Consider the following 23,889-nt stretch of genomic DNA (forward strand, 5'->3'; position numbering starts at 1 on the left):
GTGAAGCATGTTGATCAAACAGGAGGATACACACTTCCTGGTTAAATTTTCTCTCCGTTTATTAAAGTTCTCTCAGAAAAAAAAAAATAGGATTCATATTAGAAACATTAACAAACTTACCTATACAAAGGTCAGAGTTACAAAAGCGATTTGAAAGAAGAGCTGACAATGCTTCATAGAAAAGAGAAGTCAATGTCAGGGCTTTTTGCAGAACTGTGGTTTACTGGGACTTCACAGCTCAGACCAACGTTGGAAACAAACGATATCTGTTTTGACACATTGTTTCCAACATGGATCAAGTTGTCCTGGAATGCATTTTGAATAAGTTTTGGCTCTACTTGAATGTACAAGTACTTCTGACCAAATACAAGCTGTTGAAAAACTGAGTTGGAGAATCAGAACTGATTAAAAATAATTAACCAAAGAACTTATTAATGTAAAAAAGTACCAAATAGATTTATTTTCAGCAATGATACATTGTAAACGGGTTAATAAACATATAGTCTTTACAAAATACATCTTATTCAAGCATCACATATATACACATACTTAAAGGAATGATTGCCTTTTAGAGCTCAGTTGGTCCACTTGATTTACAACCATCATTCGTGTTTTCTTTTCACCCTGACACAATTTGTCGAGCCAATTTATAATGTATATATTAACATCTAGATATTATATGTGAACAGATAAGTAAGGTAGGACACCTTAAAGACTGCACCATGGCAGACTTAAACTGACCGAAGTCTGAAAAAAATCAATTTCTCAACATACACCGAGCACACAAACCAGTAAATCACCCACAGACGTTGGTCTATAAAACCTACACCGAGTTCAGCTATGGCTTAGACGGCATTTTAAAAAACAGACTTTAAAAAGACACTGAAGAATAATTATCTGGAATGATCATCACCTCCTCGCACTCTTGACATGTCGTCCAACGCGTCGACTACATGACTGAAGAACAGAGACGATAGCCGTGCTTTTGAAAGGTCGAAAAAAAAAGAAATGCGAATTGTGAAAGTGAGTGATTACATCATCGCTATGATGTAAACCTTGAAAAATAATATTTCTATACATTAATGATACCAGTGTTTAAGGCACAGTCTGTACAGTTGGGCCACTATAGCCAAGTAGATGTTCTGTAAATCTGCTCTTCCGCAGGATGACCTAAAGATTGTGTAACGGCCGGGCCATGCTGCCTGCGTGAGTGGCGTGTGACGGCTACCTCGCTTAACTACTGCGTCTCTCGTTCGTGTGGTGTCCAAACAGACGGCGTTCTTTCTACATAAAGTTTGCCTTTCATAATGGCCATTTAATTTCATTTTAAATGTCATTTTTGTTTATTTTAGACAGAAAAAGTTTAAGAAGCGTGTGTTAATTCGTGAATAATAATCCACGATTAAAAGCAGTTACTCTTATTAATTCACGGAGCTGTGCAAGTCACTGCATTTTCTACAACACTGTCCTGCATATATTTCAGAATAAAAGCCTAGTGTTCACAAATGAAGGGATTCTGTATACAGAAAAGGCGCTAGGGTTTTTTATTTTGAAACGGAAACAGGAAGTGTTGAGTTAAAAATGTATATTTACTTTTTTTGTGACATATTCTGCAGATATAGACTTTGAAACTAGTAATGTTGCTGGCATGACTTCAATATATGGTCAAAAGATCCCGTTCACCGTCTATCTTTGCTGTGAACCGCACACGGACAAAATAGGCGAGACCTCGAATGCTCTAACTCTTAACATGGCCGCCAAAATAAAAAGGAAGAGGTCCTGCGATGCAAACACGCTGCTCACGCTGTGGCCCAGGCGCAAGACAACATTTGTCATTCATTCATGACATTACATCAGTTTTTCCTGATTTGATAAACAGATATTTTTAGAATTTTCCAGAAAAGTGCAACTGATCCTTTACCTCTAGTGAAAGTTTGTTGTTTATAAAATAGTAGATGTGTCCCTGTAGTCTGTCTTAAAGACTAAAAAGTGCTAAAAACAGACCATCAAGAATATTGCAATAACTGCCATCTGCGACTGACCATTAGAGTTTTAGTCCAAGTTCATCCCAAGCTCTGCATTTCCTTCCGATTACTAGTCAATAACTAGCTCTACAAACTTCATTTTGACTTCAAAAGGCCAGTTTGTCCAGTATACAGAAGGAAAAACACACACAGGGACAATCCTGGACCATCAGTGGGGCCAAACTCCATTCAAAAATCCACAATTTTAACGGGACTACACATTAGACATAATATCTTCTGGGGTATTCTACAGACTCCTTATTAATGCTGCAAACCTATAACATACAAACATAGGTAGGTTACTACTGCATTGCTTTGCTGGGGGTTCCATAGTTTGCCTCTTATTCCTCCAAAATGCAACATGGAGGACCGCAGCAAAAGTGCCGTTTGGCCCAATACTTGGAATTTTACTATGGAACTATTTTAAAACGTGTATATTTGAATGGAGTTTGGTGAGACCTATCGATAAAAGACAAAACGGCATTGAGCATGGTTGAGCTAAAACCAAGACGAAGGAGTCCTTGAGACTTTGGAGAAGACCTTTAAAGATACCTTGCGTCTCAGAACTCCTCGTCCTCCGAGCTGAGGTAGTTCTGCTTCTTCCTCACGTTCCAGTGCAAACACTGAGCCAGGCTCTCGAACCAATCATTGACCGGGTCCCGGAAACAGATGGAAGGAACGGGGAAGCAGGAAGTGGTGATGGTAATACTGGAAGAAAAAAAATGAGAAAAGGTTGTGTGTCACAATCGCTGCAGGCTGAATGAGGAAGGAAAAAGTCCAGGTACGTGCAATCATGAAGACAAAAGAGGAGGTGTCGACATCATATGCAGTAATGCTCCTTCCTTCTGAAGCAACACTGGTTATTTGTTTTTGTCTGCTTCAGTGACTCAGATGACTGGCAGCTCATTTCAAGTACCAGGAAGGTGATTATCTCTAGATGAGTTACATAAAAGGAAGAACCTGGACCTGACCCTAAGGACACTCCTGGCCTCAAGCCCACTAAGCAGGGTTGATAAGGTTACGTAACAAAGCCGGTCAGTGTCGAGGCAGCTGCTGGGAGAGTTAACCTTATTATCCATTACGGAGGCTCTGGGCTTTTGTTTTGCTTCATTTACTCAGCGTCGCTCACTCTCTTATTGTCTGTCTGCTGTTTGCATAGCTGAGGTGGAATGACCAGCTCGGTATGCTACCTGTCTCCGTGGCAGATCTCTTGTCTCTTTCTTCCATCAAATGACACCCAGGCTGTGTTTCTGGCGTCACGTGACAGCATTATCTATAAAACGACAAGGAAAGAGTGCAGAAAAGTCACAGAAAGAACCGGGTTTGTTTTGTTTTTTCAGTTAAAAGAGAGAAAATGTGTTTTTCCCCCTCAATGAAATGAAATGTACTCATTCTTTAATCACTTTTACGGAACTATACCCACCAGTCAGTTTCATTTCCCTCTAACAAAATATGGTCTTTTTCTATTATTTGGGGTGTAAAACGTGCCCGTCTCTCTTAGGACAAACACGATTGTTGATTTAAAAAAATAGGGGTGTCACGAGAACCAATACTTCTAAAACTCACTATCGTCGCATCCCTATTTTTTCCCCGATGATGCTACATTGTGAACAACAAATCTGAGGTGAAATCGGCAGAACGAAGTTAGTTAACAATTAGCCGTCGGCTCCGTGCAGGACTGTGCTGCTTACCGGCTGCTAACAGCAAACGTTAACTAGCTCTCCTCCTGCCAATTTCAACACGGGAGGAGCCATTCATTTACATTGTGGTGCATTCAGATTATTTATTAAAAATGAGTATTGGGCGAAGGTAAATTCTAACGTTATCATGATGTGTTCAAATGTAATCTTGTAAAATGTAGTTTTTGGCAAGAAACTTGAATAAATCCAGATGTTTGAAGGAGATGTTTTCACAGAAATATAAAATAGATAATAGAGAGGGAATTATGACCTGTTTAACTTCCTAACAAAAAGCAGTATGCAAACAGTAATAAAGGAGTGGATGTTGAAGTACATGGGATTTTACTTTTGTTTTTTACCGTGGTATTGAATTGGTATTGAGAATCGTGGAATTTCACTGGTATTGGTATCGACTACTATATTTTTGGTATCGTGACATCCCAAATCAAAATACAGTCATACTCCAAATAATTCAAATCCTATTTCTATCCCATGCTAAATCATATGCACCAGTTATGGGAAATAACTTGACTTTTGATCAGTTACTGCAAACCAAACCAAATCAAACCAAACCACTTCCTCAACTGACTCAGCCAGTGAAAACCAAACAACTTCCTCAACTGACTCAGCCAGGGTAAATACCTTGAGCTCCACCCCAGCAGGCACCACGATGGGTCTGAAAGAGAGCGAGTGTGGGCAGATGGGGGTGATCATGATGGCTGGGACGTTTGGATGGATCATGGAAGCTCCTGCTGCCACTGCGTACGCCGTACTTCCTGTAGGTGTAGATACTATCACACCTGAGAGGACACAGAGACACATGCACAGTGAATTAAGGCACGATATCACTTCTAAAACACAAATACTGTACCTCAATAGTGAGGTCATGTGGGAAAAAGTTTTTAGAAGGGCTTGGGGAAATAGCTTTTTGACGCTAAAACATATGTATTTAGATCAAAATTTGAATGTTTGGTTTCCAATACATAATGAACACCAGTGTGAAGCTACAGAATCATATAAAAACATAAAAAATAATAATAATATACCTGCCTTTTAACTCATATGGTGGATTATTTGTATATTACATGTAAATATTCAATTTAACCCCCCATGTGAGTTAAATTGTTACATGCAGTTTTGACTGCATTTGAATGTGTGATTATTCAGCTGAATGAACCTCATGCAACCTGCAGTCTCTCTGTGCAGAACAAAGAATCTCAAACACATGACATGATATAAATGATTCATATTCAAAAAGGTAATCTTTTATATTCTTTGAATATTTTGCTGTAGTGTCAAGCTACAATTTTTCTATATATATATATATTGTATTTTGAATGAAAGCCCTCTCTCACAGATCGGTAATGTCTAGATGCTTGCTGCTGCTTGCTGGGATGTGAAGAGAGGCCAGAGGTGAGGAGACTAACAACACACCGTCTTGTTTAGCCTGTCAGACTGGTTTCCTCACAGTGTTAAATACCACTCAGCTGTGGAAGTGTGAACACGTGGCAGCTTTACCACCACACAACACTGATCTGATTTACAGCATGTGTCTGCTCTCTGACTCTGGACTTGTTAAATGCTGGTGGTGGTACGGCTCAAACTAGTAGTGAAATAGAGTTCAAAGCTCTGATGAAAAAACGATGTAACTTAGGAGAGGCAATTGCTAATTCCTAACCTGGATTTTGTATTATGTATTTGTTGTCCCGTGTCTGTTTGTAACATGTTTTATTTTATATTTTTTTGTAGCATTGTAATGACGTGTTATCTTGGCCAGGTCTCCCTCGAAAAAGAGATTTTAATCTCAAGGGACTTCCTGGTTAAATAAAATAAATAATCATTTTCCCACAGCGCTGAACATCAACACAGATCATCTGTCGTCTCACCGTCTCCCTGCACTGTGGTGATGAGGTGTCCATCCAGGAAGAGGTCGACATTGGAGAGATATGAGGAGGGTCCTCTGTCCACCACCACCTCGTTCAGTACCTGAGACACACAGTCACATGTTAACCAGTTTGTCATAAAGTTGACTCTACCTGACATGTCACTAACAATTTAGTCTGCGCTAGACCGGACACACCCTTCATTACGGGACTTTGGTCCATAAACAACCTGTCAAAGACTTAACCCTGCAGGCAGAGCTACATTTCTTGTTATAGAACTGATGACAGTGTTCATGCGGTTCTTTAACAAGACCATTGGCTGCTTCCATGGTAACAGCTGATATATATTTACGTCTTTGCTGGTTTTGGAGAACCAGAGCCAATCATCTGCTAGGGCTGGTGTGTAAATCACCTAACATGAACTGACAGTGTGCTATTTGCATCTTGGCACGCAGGGTGAGAAAAATGAATGCTGGCAAAAGCTATAAATGTTTTTTCTTTTTTTTATGTTTTTTAAAAGAACTGGTTTAAGCTGCAGACGGATGGTACCTGATGCTGCACTGATTTCCAGCTGCTTTCCATTTCCCCATTAGTCAGGATGATGCCCTTTCCGTCCACTCTGGCCTTCTTCTCCCAGTTCTCTTTAAGCACCCGGACTTTCAAGCGACTTCGCAGGACGATGGCAGCATTACCTATATAAACAATACATACATGAATGAGTGCCTTTTATATATGAAAACTAGGGCTGTCAAAGTTTAGGAGGGTAAATAACGCTGAAAAACTGGTGTGGCCATTTTCCAAAGGGGTCCTTTGACCTCTGACCTCAAGATATGTGAATGTAAATGGGTTCTATGGGTACCCACGAGTCTCCCCTTTACAGACATGCCCACTTTATGATAATCACATGCAGTTTTGGGGCAAGTCATAGTCAAGTCAGCACACTGACAGCTGTTGTTGTCTGTTGTGCTTGAGTTTGCCATGTTATGATTTGAGCATATTCTTTATGCTAAATGCAGTACCTGTGAGGGTTTCTGGACAATATTTGTCATTGTTTTATGTTGGTAATTGATTTCCAATAATAAATATATACATATATTTGCATAAAGCAAGTATATTTTGTCCACTCCCATGTTGATAAGAGTATTAAATACTTGACAAATCTCCCTTTAAGGTACATTTGGAACAGATAAGATTACCTATTTTAATCGATCGACAGCCGTAATGAAGACTGGACCACAACACATGCTTTGCAAACAGAACAGGAGTGTCTATGTTCTAGACAGACAGACGCTGACAGACAGACAGACAGACAGACAGGTTAGAGAACAGGCAGTACCTTCGATAATTTGGTTAACCTGAGACTGGTAGGTTTCAAATTTAAAAGGTGTCAGGAAACCCAAGGAGCCCAGGTGAAAGGCCATAACTGGTGGAACACTCTCCTACAAATACACAAAGGAAAGAGAGGACTGTTGTATCATACCAGGAAATGTAAAAACACAAAGGCTGTTTTTAAAGTGACAGTAGGAACACCTGGATGAATACCTGGAAGAGCGAAGATGCATACAGCAAAGTTCCATCTCCACCAAGACAGATGATGAAGTCTACGCGATTGGAGATGTCATCAAGATCTGAGAAATATAAAAACAATAAATATCTCAACTAAGATCCTGAATGTTTTCTTTTTTATACAGTGTGCATAAATCATAGCAAAGTTGGTTTTCATACCATCTCTGAAAGTGCAGAATTTCTTAGTAATGGCCCCGAAGTTTTCATCGTCTGAAATGGCGGGGTCTTCCAGAACTTTGTTTTCCACATACACAATCATGTCTTTCACCTACAACAACAACAACAACACACAAAAAAACACAAGATTAACAACTGAGACAGCAGTGACTTTGAATAAAAGTCACAAACACGGTGTTTTCACTCCCCAGCTTTCCACCCGCAAACACAATTACGCCAATTACGTTCATTAAGTTAAAGGGCGCACCATCACAGTCAGTACAGTAGTGTCAGTGAATATGTGGTCCTACCTCGGTGAGGAACATGCAGAGCTCTTTGAAGGGCTGAAGCAGACTGGCATCTCGTATCTTCTTGATGACAAGGACACTTTTTGGTGGCTTGTTCCACGTCAGCCTCTGGCTGGCGGGGTCCTGAATGTGCCTGAAAACACAAACACAACTTTAACCTCAGGAGGGCAAAACACACTTCACTTGATAAGGATTCCCCCGTCAGTATAGACCTGAGTGCTGAATCTCAGATTGTGGCTGATGTGGGATCTGTTAACTAACTGAAGCATCCTACTGGGGGTGGGGGAAAAAAAATCGATGCAGCATAGTATCGCAGTATTTTGCATGGCAATATTGTATCAATACACAGAAGTCAAGTATCGACCGTTTTAAAGATGTTCCGATAACATTTCTTCCTTCCCGATACCTCAACTTGCAGTATCAACCGGCTCCGAGTACCAATCCGACACTAGCGTGACAAAACAAATTTTGCGGCCAAGAAGAATTGATTTCCAGTTAAACAAATTAATTTTTTTCAGGGTTAATAAATTACGGTATCTGACTGGTGCATAGTCTGGCGTACTCGCCGATACCCAATACCGAATTTTGAGCAGTATCAGACGCATTTCCGATACTGGTGTTGGTATCGGAACAACTCTAGATCGTTTATTAACCTCTTAACAATCCGACAGCCGCTGTTCTGGTATCATATCAAACTAGAAAACCTAAGGAATCGATTGGTACCAACCATGTCATGTTAGCGTGTCAGACAGATCGCTAAATAACGCTCACGGCCATTTTCTTGACCTCGGACCTCGAGATATTTGAATGAAAACTCTGAGATAAACAAAGTGAAAACTGTATCTTATTAAATAAAACAGATGTTGACAAGATGCAGAATTTGCAGTTGAAAAAAAGGTAATAAATTTAAATATATCTCATTGCAATACTCAGCATATCACAAAATGTTTAAAATAGCAATAAGATCGTATCGTGACTTATGTATTGTGATAATATCGTATCGGGGGGTCTCTGTTGATTCCCACCCCTACATCCTACTGTTCATCATAACCAGGACTGCTCAGTACCTTTCCAATCAGAGTCACCAGCTTAAACATACTGCTAACACCTGTGTGTTGTCTGCAGGGCTTCCACCTCATCTCAACCCCTCACAGCGAGTCAGTTTCATTATTGGCACAATGCAAAATATTTAGAAAAACAAAACTGTGAGAAGGGCATGATAAGAATGTGGGAGTGGTGTTTTGAGAGAGCGAAAAGGTCAAAAAATCTCTCAAAAAGTCAGCTCTTAAAACCAAAGTGCATTCTCGGATTACATGCGAAGGGCCACGAGTGGCGAGGATGAACCCGGAGGAAAAACACAACATAAAAATTATTAAATTAACATGCGGCATGAAAATCTGAACTGCCCCAGGGTTGAAACTGAAGCCACTGAGACTAAAAGAGAAAATTAGGAGATGATTCCAGAAGGATTTCATTATATCAGAAAACATAAACCTAACATTCAGCTTTAGTTCCACTCCACACTTTCTCCCTCTGGTCATGGAATACCAGATACCAATTTGCTGCATTAATGTCATGTCTGTTTTACCGTGAATACCAGCTGATACGCTCCCATTAGCCTTTTAATGGTGATTTACTGTACTGTTTAGCTCCGATATCTCTGCTCGGCCGGACAGATTTCAGCAGTGTGTCAACACCGGCCGCACATGAGTCCCATTATCTACTACTGTAAATATTAAAATGATCAGACCCCGTTCTCAGTAATACAATCCACCCTGCAGGTGTTCTCCCCATCTGAGGACCCGACCAGGAGAACACATCAGTGTTTGGAATAAACACCTGCAAACCCTCTATGACACTAATCATAGTCACAAGAGACAAGTGATTCAAATACACATCACACACACAAAGCTATTCAGTCCCAACAAATAACATAAGAAAGCAGAATCATAACATGTCCTGTTCCTGTTTCTTTGTCCACTCAAAAACCAGAGGAACTACTGTCGCTGGGAACTATATTTTCCACCGTACCACACAGAGTGGCTATTGTACCGGCATCTACCAGAAATATAACAGAAGAAGAAAAAGAAGAATTAAAAAGATTTACACTTGAATTGTATTTCCTGTTAATAGTTTAGATTTTTTTACCAAGTTGCTGGTGTACGATTTATTATTTGAATAATAAATAACTATTTAGTAAATGTAGTTATTGGTTACATTTTGTTTGACGTTTTAAATTAAGAAAGCAATGTTTAAGTCAAGCCTGACACATAAAACAAATGATCCATGTCACTTCCACACAGTGAGGCATACAGCTTATTAATTAAACACTGGTATTGGATCGGTAAATCCCGATGAAGAAGAAGAAGGAGAAGAAGACAAAGTTACGCTAACGATCAAATCATCATGCCTAAAAAAGAAGCACAAATGTAAGAGATCGGCACGCGGGAGCGAAAGTAGTGTTACTTTGCTAACATACAGAAGGTCAGCATTTGTGTTTCATGCTTCTTACTCACATGATCTCCGTGTACTGATGTTCAATCCAACATATAGAAATGAATACTCAAATTGTTTTCCAACATACGACTGTTTTTTCATTAGCAACTACCTCATAGTTCACAATGTGATGATGCATGTAAAGCCTGCTTTCATGCGTGATGTCCTACTCATGCTTCCCTATTAACTCTTCCCTCCTACACATGTATTGTTTACGGTTTAGTTTCCTCTGTTTGACCTTCTTTTGTGAGTAAATATACAAATAAACATTAACATAGTGCTGATTCAGCACTGTGAGGACAGGTCTGCAGCAAATGAGACAGAAGAGGTCATTGGAGCCACCTGAAGCTACAGGTACTCATACGTTTCCATTAACCCTTTCATGCATGGTGTCCACTAAAGGCATATGTTACCATTTAGTCTGTGTGTCATACATAAATATTTTCCAAATGTGTCATTATCGGTGTGTTTACTCCATTAATGCATGGTGATGCACCACTGGTTGTCAAATTTCACACAACTATCTGTTTCAGCTGAGTGCAGTGACGTTAATAGAAAATAGCTCTGTTTTATTGTTTAATGTGTAATTAAACAATAATTGTCTAATTTGCCTTAAGTGTTCCAGTGAGATTGACATGAGCCAGCATGCCGATTCCAGGAACCTGAAGTCAAAGCAGTTAAATGGAATTCAGGCATCATTCATTTCATTATTTACAACTGTGCTTTTCCTACTGCGACGAGTCAAAATGTGTTCCGTGAAAAAGGACAGTAACGATACCAATTATCACTAAACTGCCCACAACCAACATGCGGCCTCAATTTCAGACAACATTCAAACTATTTTCAGGTCAACGCTGTACAGCGAGTCTGCAATGAAAAGAGGTCAGACCGGACCAGGAAGAATGATAGACACTTCAGAGGGGCCTGGACGGCTCCACAACAAGTCACCTATACATTTCAATTTCATAACCTAAGATGGATTTAGTCTGCATTTCCTAAAATGCAGTCAGGTTCCCTTGGGAGACGTCTAAAGCTCATAGTGATCACAAGTCTGTCAGTGCCTGCTGCAACTGAAGTAGAGCTCAAGCCAAGTCAAGTATTTGACAGAAACTCAGTAAATCCAGGTGGTTTTTGGAGAATCTCAGGCATCTATTCAGGCCACCTCGCCCCTATTGTGATGCGTTTCATTCTGAAAAGTCAGCTTTTCAAAAACCAACAAATCTTTTTTCAAAACAAAACTCCTCATCGCTTCTCTGACGCAATTTTGACATCAGATGATTTGCTACCACTTTCATAATGATGTTTGTTCAAACAAGAGAGAGAGAGAGACTGAAGTCTCATCTGTGCTTGGATTTAAAGTAATGCTTCTGACTGCAGGAAATGCAGAAAAATAAAGAGTGTCCACATCCTAACATCTGTCATTTAAGGAATGTTTAAAAAATATTTAGATTAATCTTTTAGCAGCCTGTGAGTGGCTGCCGTTTACAACTCTCTCCCTCAATGCTGGATCAGTTTCACATACTGTTGTCCCCTATTAGTCAGTTTCACATGAAAAAATGGGGTCCAGGTTTAAAAATACGGGAGTTACCCTTTAAGTGAACCCGATTAAACCGACCATGAACAAGAACAAAACGGAAGCTCTGCAGGCCTGGTTTCAAATACAAATACAGGATACAAAGCAAAACTTGATTAGCATACGAAGCGGGGACAAGCCGGAGCTGTGATCTATTCAACGGACAGTTTCTCCTCCGACCACCTCAAAGCATCCACAGGCTGACCTTCCCCTTTCATTCAACAACCCCGCTCTGTCCACACCACAGGGCCATGCTGTTACAACAGCCTGCCTGTGATAACACGCCACTTCTTAAGTGTTACAAATACCGCTTGACACGGTACGCCTAAACCTTGATATCAGCCTCCGAAAGACAAATCAGTCCAACCCCTTTACACCCAGGACAAATATAAAGGTTTATTCATTCAAGCCAATAGTTCTCTATTTTATCTAAACCTTTGAAGCATGACATTAGTTTAATATTACTACGAGCAGCCTGAGGGTGCAAGTTAATAATCCACCTATCAAACATATTCTCTCTGTGAAGATAGACATAAGGAAGATGCTCTCACCATTTCCACACTTTGTTCTCACTGAGGCTCCCAGGAGTGTCCTGTAGTACGCACTGGTTGAACTTCATGGCTGTACACATGTAACAAGGATGCTGCTTCAGGTCGATATCAGCTGGAGAACGGGGCTCTGTCCCGGTGGCCCGCGCTGACAGAACGGCTCATTCTACCTCCAACAACTTCCTCGATTGCTACACATTGTAAAGCAGCTGGCGCAACAGAGTCGGTTCACTTCTTGCTGTGAGTCAGCCACCGTCTGAGAGGCTGAGAGAGGCGGAGAGTCTCACCATGCGCTGTGGACAGATCCAGGATCAGCTAAAAAGTCCTCGAGCTGATTCCACTGAGGCTATATTTGTCCCAACGAGGAATTAACACTAAACCTTCCTGGTGTATTCTGCTGCTGAAATACAGCTCTCACTCATCTTAAAGTTGACTTCATCTCAGTCCAGCCCACTCTGCTGTGTTGAGCCCGCCTACTTCCAGGGCTTTCCTTATTGGACGGGTGTGATTTACTGAAACACAACAATGACATGCTTTTCCTCAAACTAGTATATCCACTGTAATGACAGGTACTTTAACCCACAATTATGTGCCACAATTCTTCTTCTTCTTGAGTCAAAGGATTAATTTCCTAATGACGTAAATTACCTTAAATAACAAAGGATGACACTTTATTACTGTATAAAATTAATCACATTCGGTAATCCATTATTATTATTAAAAAAAAAAAAAAAAGCTTAATATCCTGCTGTTAATTAAAGGAAACAATGTCAAAACTTCACCCTTAAAGAATAAATAAACTAATTAATTAATTAATTAATTACAATTAATTAATAAACTAAGCCAGAAAAATTCCCTTTTTATTTGAAAAAAATGTAGAACACAGTGTCCCGCCAAGGCTGGCTCTAAAATGACTCTTTGGGTCATTTTGTTTCAGGGTGTGTTACGACGTCAGGGTGGAGATTCTGAATGTAGTTGAACAAATGGTTTCTAACGATTGATAACAAAAGCAATGCCAAACAAACAAAAAAGCAGTATCACAACCACACCCTTCCACAGAGACTGAATGAAGCGGTCAGTTCAGTTTGGATGGTTCGAAACTGTGACTACTTTACTTGATCTTAGTACATTTGCACTGTATTTCTCTGTGGAACTACATCTTCCTAAAAGCACTACAGCCTAACCTTTATTTTGGAATAAAGATAGCCTGGTTTTGCCACTTTTAACCCGTCTAGCAGCTTTGAGGAAGCTAATCCTTAATTACGGCTGCCTAAGACAAACAGTGCCAGGAGCCACTTATGTGACCGAGGAAGTCAAAAGGCCAACAGTCTGACAAGGCTTTAACGGGAAAACATCAGGAGTCTTTCATAACTCTGCTGATTGATTCACTAAGGAGATTAAGGAAGTTGGACACGTTAACATGAACACCTGCCATCTATAACGCAATATGAATGGAAAAGTTCCGCAACTATGAAACACCCACGCCTTTGTGAAGTGTCAGAATATCAGAATAATGCTGATATGACTGTAGTAATTTGTGTTGACACACTGTATTACATCATAAAACTATGTTATATTGCCAGGTGAGTAAGTCAACTATCAGTCTACAGAATGAACCAACACCTCTCTGAGGCCCCGATCAGATAAAGGACGTTTTAGCAGCCCGGTGCGGCTTTTTGTAATGTTTCAATAAGATTGAAGCGTTTTGCGCGCTGCTCTTGTGTTAATGAGTTTATCCGCTCTGTACGCCCCTCGTTTTTACAGTAGTACCCTGAATGCCTCGAGGTGAAAAAAATTCAACTCAGAGCGGAAAAGAGCCTAAGGTATTAGCATTTTTTCTCATTGCGTTGACTTTTGTTGGATTCCCGGAGCTTTATGACTTTAGCAACCGTAGTTACCATGATCTGAGCAGAAAGCAGCAGGAAGCAAATTAGTGCGGTACTTGAGATTTTGGGTAGGTTGTTTTAATTAATTTAAATATATATATATATATATATATATCCTTTATTTAACCAGGTAAAATGAAAACTCATTGATCTTTTTTCCGAGAGCGACCTGGCCAATTTAAATGGTACTATTAACTCGTCAAATGTCGTGCGGTGTACGCTGCAGTGTTCTAAAAGTTGAACTATTATTATCCAGGGCGCAACCGTCGTGCCTGTGCACCGCGTTGGCGTCGGTCTCGTGTTCGAGTGCGCTTTCCGTGCGTCTACATTGACAACAATGGATTTGAGGGCGCAAAAAATGCGGCATGTGTACAGACGGTCCCATACACAGTCTGAACATAAACAGGCTGAGAGTTAGGAGCTTCGTTAAGGTCGTGGGTTTATTGCAGATATATTGTATTGGACAATTAATCAAATAATCGTTTAATTAATCTTCTCAAATGTGAATATTTATTTTATTTGTCTTATATGGTAGTAAACTAAATATCTTTGTATGACAAAGTAATCTCAAGGTCTTACTTACTAGTTTTTTTGCTAGAGCTATTAACCTCATCTCACAGTCTCACCTTTTAAACCCCATCAACTACGTTTGTCTCAACCAGCAGATAAAATCCAAGGTGCTGGAGTAGAGCCAAAATAATGCATAACAGGTAACTGCCTTTGTCCTTTTTAATTTGACAAATACTTCACCTGCCATCATATCATGTCAAAGATGGGACAGGCAGCATTTGACAGATGTATTTTTTGTAAAGAGACAGCATAATTACAACCTGCCAAACAATGTTCAAATCTACAGAACACAAAGTTTGGAAAGAACCCAAATCTATGATGCTGATGGAAAATATCACAACAACAATAAGCAATGTCTGAAGTATTGGTGCTGCCATAAAGCACATGAAACAAGACTATAAAGAATAAATATGTACGTGACGTTGCCATACGGTGCGCAAAGTTGTTTTTTTTGTTGCTAACTCGGAAGTTACTTAAGAGGATATTAAGAAATTTAAGTGGAAGACTGTACTCATGATGTTAAAAGCTTCTCATAAACAACCAGTTTAGGAGAAGTATACCATACAATTCTGTGTGCTGTCTTTACCAGTTACAAGGAGAATGGGTTTTAATTATTTACTCTCATCAGAAACAAAACTTAGCACCATGATGCTCAGCAGTGCGGCCTGTTTGTACAAGAAGAAGAAGAACATAGTTTTGGTCACTACAAGACAAAAGGAAACATGAAGTGTGTGAATTATGGCTGTTTCTTCATATTTCCACATCCTGTATATTTTGGATTGCTACTTGATTTAATGATCAAACCAATATTTAATTAAGCTGCTGTACTAATGTGGTTAGCTGATGTCTGTGTTGTGGTTAGTTAGAACATGGTGTTCTATCATGGCTCAGGTAATGCCAGGTAATGAAATTAAATCTCATACTATGCACTAAATAACAAATACGTGTACTATCGTTCAACATACTTTTGTGTGAATAAACAGTAGTATGTATCTTTTCGGACGCACTGAGCAGCAATTAACGTCGTCACTTCCTGAGAGCCTCCTTGCCGGTTAAGTGTAACCATGGTAACCCATGCCAACCTCATGTGACCAAAACAACACTTTGTGAGAATCATAAAGTCTGAACTAATTTAAAAAATAAATTATACCTAGCAAAGTGAAATCCATATTATATATTATATAATATATCTATAATAATATTTTATTTAAATAGTATGTAAATCATGTACTATTGGTTTCATAGTAAGGTTAAACTTTCGGATATACTAAAAAAATCTACTACATAGCATGTTAGCATGGAATTTCGGACACAACAAATGTTAAACTTGAACCCCACCAAACTACATTTTCTTTGTTGGTCAAGTCAAATTTGATTAAGGAGTAGATAGTCTGTTTATTTTTAACATTTAGCAAACAGGTGCACCAGAGCACCGACAAGGAACGGGTTAGATCTGTTGGATACTTGTTTTTATACACCATGGATGTTACATTACTTTACATCCCATCGACTTTCAATAAGGAGGAAGCTATTTGTTAAAGCTACATGAAAAGATGGTCAAACCATTAAAGGTGCCAAATGCCAGATTGGGAGCATTTCTATTGCTTCTGCATGACTCTCAACATGGCAACAGCTGAGCTGGTGGCTCAAAACTAACAGTGAAAACAAAGGCAACAGTGCTGAAAGAGATAACAGTATCAACCTGGGGGTGAACTGGAGGGTGGATGCTACGCTTCTGCGACGCCGTTATCAGATGTAACCGCCGTATGAGAGCGGAGCAGAGCTGCAGCCGTGAGCTAGCCAGTGGGACACGCTCACATGCACAAACATGAACTAAAAGCACAAGCTGCCGGCCCGGCGATGTCAACAAAGCAGTGAGATACTCAGATTACAACACACACACAGTGACTTCATTCTCTGCTCAGGTAGACATTACTCCTCTATATCTTTACATAGAAAATAGTTGTTCAGTGTTATATAAATGCTCTGGATATCGTATAGAGCACCTTTAATTGACAGGCAGTTTGTTTCTCACAGCCTCTGTTGGCAGTCGGTAAAGTGCTGTTCAGGCTGAAACGGCAAGTTTTTACCAAATAAGTAAGGGCCATCTAACAGCTTACTGTTTCTAGTTAAATATTTACAGTGTTCCAACTGACCCCAAACTGCAGAGTCTTGCTCAACATGATCAGCAAGTGGCTTTCATGGTTTTTGGTTCTGTACAGACTAAACTGACACTACTATGCAAAGTTGTACACCGACTCGTGACTGGGGAAAAAATACAAGGATACAAACACTCTTTATGACACAGAAGCATTTGCTCTGTCTGACTTACATTACTGTGTGTGGATTCTGGAGCATGCATGCCTTTGGGCCGAATGTAGTCACAGGGCTTGGTCCATGAAGCGACTGGGGCCTCCTGAAAGAGAAGAGGACAAAGGCAAACATTAAGGTTTAAGAAGCGGAAGTTGCCGGACAAGTATGCAAAATACCACCAGGAGAATTTGTTAAAGAAATACACAATGGCTTCAAAGTGCATGCTATTTAAAAAAAGTAAAAAGAAGAAGTACAAGTTTAATTTTGTTTCAGTTGTGATATGAGACATTCGCATTATTCATTTTCACTATCTCATCATTCACTGTAAGCTGAGCTGGAGAATGGTCGAAGTTGATCTCTAAAATTCCTACATTTCTAAATGCCTCTATTTAAAATGTCTAATCAAATATATTCCACTTTCATTTCTCTATTTTAAAGAAAAAACGAGAAGTGATGCCATAATGACTATCTGAGATGTTGATTCATCATTAGCAGATTATTTCATAAACTGTGGGTCATTTTTGTGGTCATCCAGGGACAAACCACCACTCTATTTAATGTATTATATAACCAGTGCCGGAAGAAGTATTTAGATATTTTTACTAAAGTAAAAGTAGCAATACAACAGTGTAAAAATACTCTGTTAGCAGTAAAAGCCCTGCATTCAAAATCATACTTAAGTAAAAGCACAAAAGTATGAGCATCAAAATATATTTAAAGTACCAAAAGTAAAAGTACTCATCATGCAGAATGGTCCGTTTCAGAATAATATATTCTATATGACTGGATAATAATTATTTAACTTTAATGTTGCAGCTGGTAAAGGTGGGTCTGTAATAACTAGGGCTGTCAAAGTTAACGCGATAATGACGCATTAACACAAAATCATTTTAACGTCACTAATTTCTTTAAAGCATTAACGCAACTTTTAGGCTCAGTTTTAAAGCTAGAGTGAAGATAGAAAAGAGAAACTCAAAAATCTAATGAATCCATTGGTACCAGCCACGTCATACTAGCTTGTCGTGAAGGAGGTTAAATAACTCTCCAAACTTGCGCTAAATTTTGGCGAGGAACAACTGTCATGGCTATTTTCAAAGGGGTCCCTTGACCTCTGACCTCAAGATATGTGAATGAAAATGGGTTCTATGGGTACCCACGAGTCTCCCCTTTACAGACATGCCCACTTTACGATAATCAAATGCAGTTTGGGGCAAGTCATAGTCAAGTCAGCACACACAATTGTACTTGAATACAGTAATTTGTTACTTTCCAGCACTGCATACAACATTAAAACGTGATAAATGTTCTCCGTGACCTTTGGTGCTGAATAATGGGTCCGGTGATCATACCGTGTCAAGACTTTTCACAATCCTTGGCAAATAGTAATAATGCCTTTTGAAATGCTTGAAAGAACAAACATGTCTATCTAGCCTATCTGCGGTACGAACACGTATCAGTAAATGATGAAATAAAGCCCAACAGTGTTAATAACCATTAACATGAAATACTATTATTGCATAATCGCCTTATCGCGATTATTTGAGCTGATCATTTAGTGTAATCGTTGCACAATCAAGGGAATTCAAAATGTTAGAAAGGGAATTTTGCTTAATCATCCACTGAGGCGTCTACCTGAGCGCAAGCTTTCCATGTCAGGAAAAAATGTTGACTGTCTAGAATCTTGCTGCTGTTGAGCAGGTTCTTCCGTTTCATCTCATATGAGAGCATATTTTGTTGCTATACAACGCCAGACAATGACAGAGGTGCGGATAATGACTCTCTTGATTTATAGCGTAGCCCCTCCCCTACGGCTGCAGAAGTGTATTTGACAGCTTTAGGAATGTTATGCTAGAGTTGTCGCTTCCATCCATCTTTTCTGATTAGATAATTCACATAACAATGTAATCATCAAGTAACTCGAATTCATCACCTTCCTATTGTTTCATAACATGAACAGAAATAGACAATTATATAGTTTATCTCAATTATTTTAGTTTAATTCGTTTTATTTTAGTTCAACACATCAGATGTGTCAGACGCTGCTTCCTGTAGAGTAGAAAAATCCTGGCACACCCTGTCTTTGTAGACTTTGTTAAAAGAATACGATTGTACTGGGGGTGAAAGGTCAGTGACTAAAATGCAGCACTACAAGACGACTGCCTCTAACTACCGAAGCCTTCACGCTTCGTCACATCACTCAGCCAGCAAATCCTCTTAGCCGTCTGGTTCTGTGAATTCACCATCTGCTGTTTACTGGTTCTTGAAGCTGCATTCATCAATATTTTCCTATTATTAACACTGAATGAAATTAATATGTGTAATGTGACGGGTGTCACAGCTCTGTGCTGCTCTACAGAGTTTTAGCCTCTTTTAGCTCTTTGTTTTAGAATCAGTCGGGAGCTCAGAAACACACTTGCTAACACTTTACATATAAACAACTTTATAATCCTAGATAGTTCAGTGCTGTGTTCTTCTTCCCATTAGTCGACCAAAATGTTTTTAATGCAGCTTTAAAGCACGGGTCGGTAGTGTTCTTCAAAATCATTTGTTGAAATTTTCATTACATCCCGACAGCTATAATAATAATTAAAAAAAAAACGCTATATGTGGCTGTCGCAGGAGTGTAATAAGCCCGTCCAATCATTTTATTCGGGTCAAATAATTTGGTGACTTTCTCTCTAGATTTAGCGACTTTTGGAGCTAGTGCTGCCAGCTACTTACATTTCATAACAGGAATTACAATTCAAGTATGAACTTTTTAATGCAGCAACAAATTGCTCAAAACTTAAACCGAAATTAAAATGCCAGAAATAGAATGTATATGGTATATAAACATAGAATTTAATTGAATAGATCGGCCCCATTGTCACCAATACCTGATCCAGCCATTTGATTCAGTATCGGCCCTATATGCGATCCGGTATCAGTGCATCCCTCGCTGGTTTCTCAAGATTACCAACCCTAGCTTTAAAGTTCCCATTAAATAGCTAACTGAGGGCAATTTGCTTCCGCATAATTACGTGTTTCCTGTAAGAACAGTAAGCTTGGGAGGGACTTCACGCCAACATTGGTTACACATTCACCCACTCAACAAGAGAACAAACAAGCCTGGAAACTGTGTCAATGCAACACATGAAACAAGGTGGAGAGATGCATTTTACAACTGATAATTAAATATTACTTTTGACCCAGAGGGACATTTTAGTGGAGACCAACTAACAATTATTTTCACTACCGATATATCTAACGACGTTTTTTCCTTTTTGTTCATCTTTGTCTATGAAACATCAATAAATTGTGGGGGAAAAAAGTCCAAGAGTCCAGGATGACGTCTTCACATGTTTTTCTTCTGGGATGGGACAAATAATGGAAACACCAGAAAATAAAGAACCTTAAATGCAGCTACAAAGGCAGCCATGTCGGCCAGTCATATTAAATGTCAACATGCTCAAGTTTGAAGTCTATACCAAATGCTATGCTGATTAAATCACTCTTTCATTTTCTTTTCCTTCTTTTGGGTGATGATTAAAGAAATCTGAGAGGAAAAGGAAGCCTGTGATCAGCCTGTCTTCATCTGTGACTTTTTTTCTGGCATTTAACCAAACTTAGATCAGCACCTTTAAGCCGAGGGAACTCCCTTCCCTAATGTCATCACTGCGATGAGTCACTGCCCTATAATCAGCAAGTAACTCTAGAGCGAAATTCATCACCTTCCTATTCCAAGTCCTAAACAGTCGTTTGTTTGCCTAAATCCATCACAACGGCTTTCTGTCAAATGTCATAAAAAATGTATCACTGCCAAATTAGGAGAAACTCATAAAACTGTATCTGTGGGAGTGTATTTCCTCATCTTGGACAAGTGTAACCTCAGTGACATTTCATTTCCTCATCAATAATGGGACAGTCCTAATTGGGCAAACGCCTTCTCACTTCTTTTTTTACTAAACCTCATCACGGTTGCCAAAACATACAAACAAAGCCGTCGCAATATCCACAGCGATCAAACGTTCTGTTTTCTTGAAGTCGTTTCTGTGATGGTCGAAGGGAAACATGTCTGAGGTGATGCAATGCATATCATGTCACAAGGCTATTTCAAAAATGTTTCTCACACAGCCTCAAGCAACAGCAGCCGTTCTTAAATATCGGTACTTCAGTCAGGTTATTGTGTTGTGACAATGTGCTCTATGAACTTAAAACAGGTATGCATCAGGGCCGGGCACACCATGTTCTTTCAGGCTGAACAAAGTTTGACCTTATGTGGCCTCTGAATTGCCACTCACTCACGTGTAAAAGTCTGTTTAAGCCTTAAGACAAACATGTTATGTGAAGCTGACATGAGATGAGATCATGAACAGCAATACAGAAATGTAGATGCAGCAAATCCAGGCATGCTTGCTTAAAGATTAGTTCACACAAGGCCAGTGAGAGACAGGCTGATTCTACATTTTCCAGTAAGACCCTATGAGCTCCTATTTTCCACACTGGTTAGAAAATAAGCTGGTTTAATACAAGGTCCAGGACAGGATGGGAATAGTAGCATGTAATTAAAGTGCTTGTGACCTCTGGCTCCAAACATAATAACAGGCTTGTCATCGCCTTAAGAAAGCATGTTCCATGTGTGGGCCCCTGTGCAACACCTACCTGTAGTCAGAGGAGCTGCCGGCTGAGGAGGTGCTCAGGCTGCGGGTCTTCCTGTTGCGTCGAGCCAGGCTGCGACCGGCGACCTCCCCTCCCTCCCAGGTGGAGCAGCAGTATGGTCCTGCTTCCACTCGCACCTCCTCTCCACCGTCCATCTCAGACAGCCAGGCTGCAAGTAATCTGACAAGGCACATCAATTATTAATGAAAGTTTGAGTCAAGTGTAAACAAGCATACAATCATTAGTCAACTAGGCCAAACTCAATTAGGAAAAAAAACAATTTACATGATGCTTAATAAAAATGCAAACATCTTATAGAAATTTATTTTACATGGAGTCTACATAGATAAATAAGAATAACGTCTATAATTCGGCACACATACCAACCACCGATCCGCACATATATTTTGCTAATTTTCAACTTTTAATATCCAAATTACAGGAATGCAATACCGATCAGTTGAAACTATTTCTTAGTCTCTATATCAAGTTGAAATAAAATGCGACCGAAATGTCTGTTACAATCTAAGAAACTCTAAACGTATACTAAAGCAAAATTTAGGATGTCAAATGAGTGCTATAAAGGTTTTTACGAGTTCCATAAAACTCGTAAAAATGTCTTTAATGCGCTTTTTTAGATTAATATTCAGTCTTTAATGCACATTTTTATATTATAATTTACAGTCTTTAATGCACCTTTTTGCACATTTTTAGATTATAATATACAATCTTTAATGCACTTTTTTTTATTATAATTTAGTCTTCAATGCACTTTTTTGCACAATTTTAGATTATAATTTACAGTCTTTAATGCACATTTTTAGATTATAATCTACAATCTTTAATGCAATTTTTTAGATTGTAATTTAAAGTCTTCAATGCACATTTTTAGATTATAATTTACAATCTTTAATGCACATTTTTAGATTATAATTTAAGGTCTTTAATGCACATTTTTAGATTATAATTTACACTCTTCAATGCACTTTTTTGCAAATTTTTTTGATTATAATTTACAGTCTTTAATGCACATTTTTAGATTACAATTTACAATCTTTAATGCACATTTTTAGATTATAATTTAAAGTCTTTAATGCACATTTTTAGATTATAATTTACACTCTTCAATGCACTTTTTTAGATTATAATTTACAATCTTTAATGCACATTTTTAGATTATAATTTAAAGTCTTTAATGCACTTTTTTGCAAATTTTTAGATTATAATTTACAGTCTTTAATGCACATTTTTAGATTATAATTTAAAGTCTTTAATGCACTTTTTTTGCACATTTTTAGATTATAATTTACAGTCTTTAATGCACATTTTTAGATTATAATTTAAAGTCTTCAATGCACTTTTTTAGATTATAATTTATAATATTTAATGCACATTTTTAGATTATAATTTAGTCTTTAATGCACATTTTTGCACATTTGTATTTATACCTTGGGTTAGCCAGCTGGATAAACTAGTTAACTATAGCTTAACCCTAGCTAAACAAACACAGCTCAATAATCATGATACAGCCAACTAAAACAAGTAGCATTATTGTCAGTTAATCCATTTTACCTAGTAAGTTATTAACATCCCAAATGTCTAATGTCAGCTACAACAACAGCCCCTCCAGCACACACAGCCTGTTCAGCGGATGAATCTCACACAGCCTGTTCAGCGGATGAATCTCACACAGACTGTTCAGCGGATGAATGGTCCAGATGGAAACGCAGTGAGCTAACTAAGCTAAGCTAAGCTAAGCTAAGCTAGTTAGCGAGCTAATAAGGCATGCAGCTAGTTTAGCATACAAAGCGTACAATAAATCACTTCAGTGGACAACAATACCTTTCAACCCACAACGACACAGAGGACGACACTAGTTTGTAGCGCAGCAGACTGCCGTAGAGGTTCAGAGTCTCGCCATTAGTTCATTAGAGAGTTCATCAATGTTTCACCATCTTACTTTGCAAGAGAGCTGCTGTCAACAGTCAGCTCATCACTTCCTGATACCGCTCGACCAATCACAGGCTCTCTCCTCGACGACGTCATCTTGGACGAGATCACCCCAACTGGACCAAGGAGTGTCAGGATATATAACCTCTCTGATTGCATCACAGTGAAATAAAGAACTGCATTACATTATAATAAAGAGATCTAATTTTAAGAGGGTTAGTTAGTGAGCTGTTATAGATTATAATTTACAGTCTTGAATGCACATTTTTAGTTTGTAATTTACAGTCTTTAATGCACTT

At 38.9% G+C, this 23,889-nt stretch overlaps 1 protein-coding gene across 2 annotated transcripts; it reads right to left on the reverse strand.

The window, feature by feature from the left end:
• Window positions 1–431: 431 nt before the first annotated feature.
• Window positions 432–23,650, reverse strand: nadka (NAD kinase a). Of its 2 annotated transcripts, XM_074644641.1 has the most exons (12): window positions 23,483–23,650; window positions 21,644–21,820; window positions 17,022–17,105; window positions 7,620–7,749; window positions 7,312–7,420; window positions 7,129–7,214; window positions 6,923–7,025; window positions 6,136–6,278; window positions 5,590–5,689; window positions 4,346–4,503; window positions 3,215–3,297; window positions 432–2,732 (listed from the first exon to the last, which is right to left on the reverse strand). In XM_074644641.1, the coding sequence occupies exons 2-12, from the start codon at window positions 21,793–21,795 to the stop codon at window positions 2,585–2,587; spliced, it is 1,296 nt and encodes a 431-aa protein (XP_074500742.1). In that variant the 5' UTR covers window positions 21,796–21,820; window positions 23,483–23,650; the 3' UTR covers window positions 432–2,584. The 2 variants fall into 2 exon arrangements, with proteins under 2 accessions (XP_074500742.1, XP_074500743.1); XM_074644642.1 differs by lacking the exons at window positions 17,022–17,105; window positions 21,644–21,820; window positions 23,483–23,650 and adding an exon at window positions 12,237–12,635.
• Between the last annotated feature and the right edge of the window lie 239 nt (window positions 23,651–23,889).

This window comes from Sebastes fasciatus, chromosome 8 (genome assembly GCF_043250625.1).
Source record: "Sebastes fasciatus isolate fSebFas1 chromosome 8, fSebFas1.pri, whole genome shotgun sequence".
In the NCBI taxonomy this organism is placed as follows: Eukaryota; Metazoa; Chordata; class Actinopteri; order Perciformes; family Sebastidae; genus Sebastes; species Sebastes fasciatus.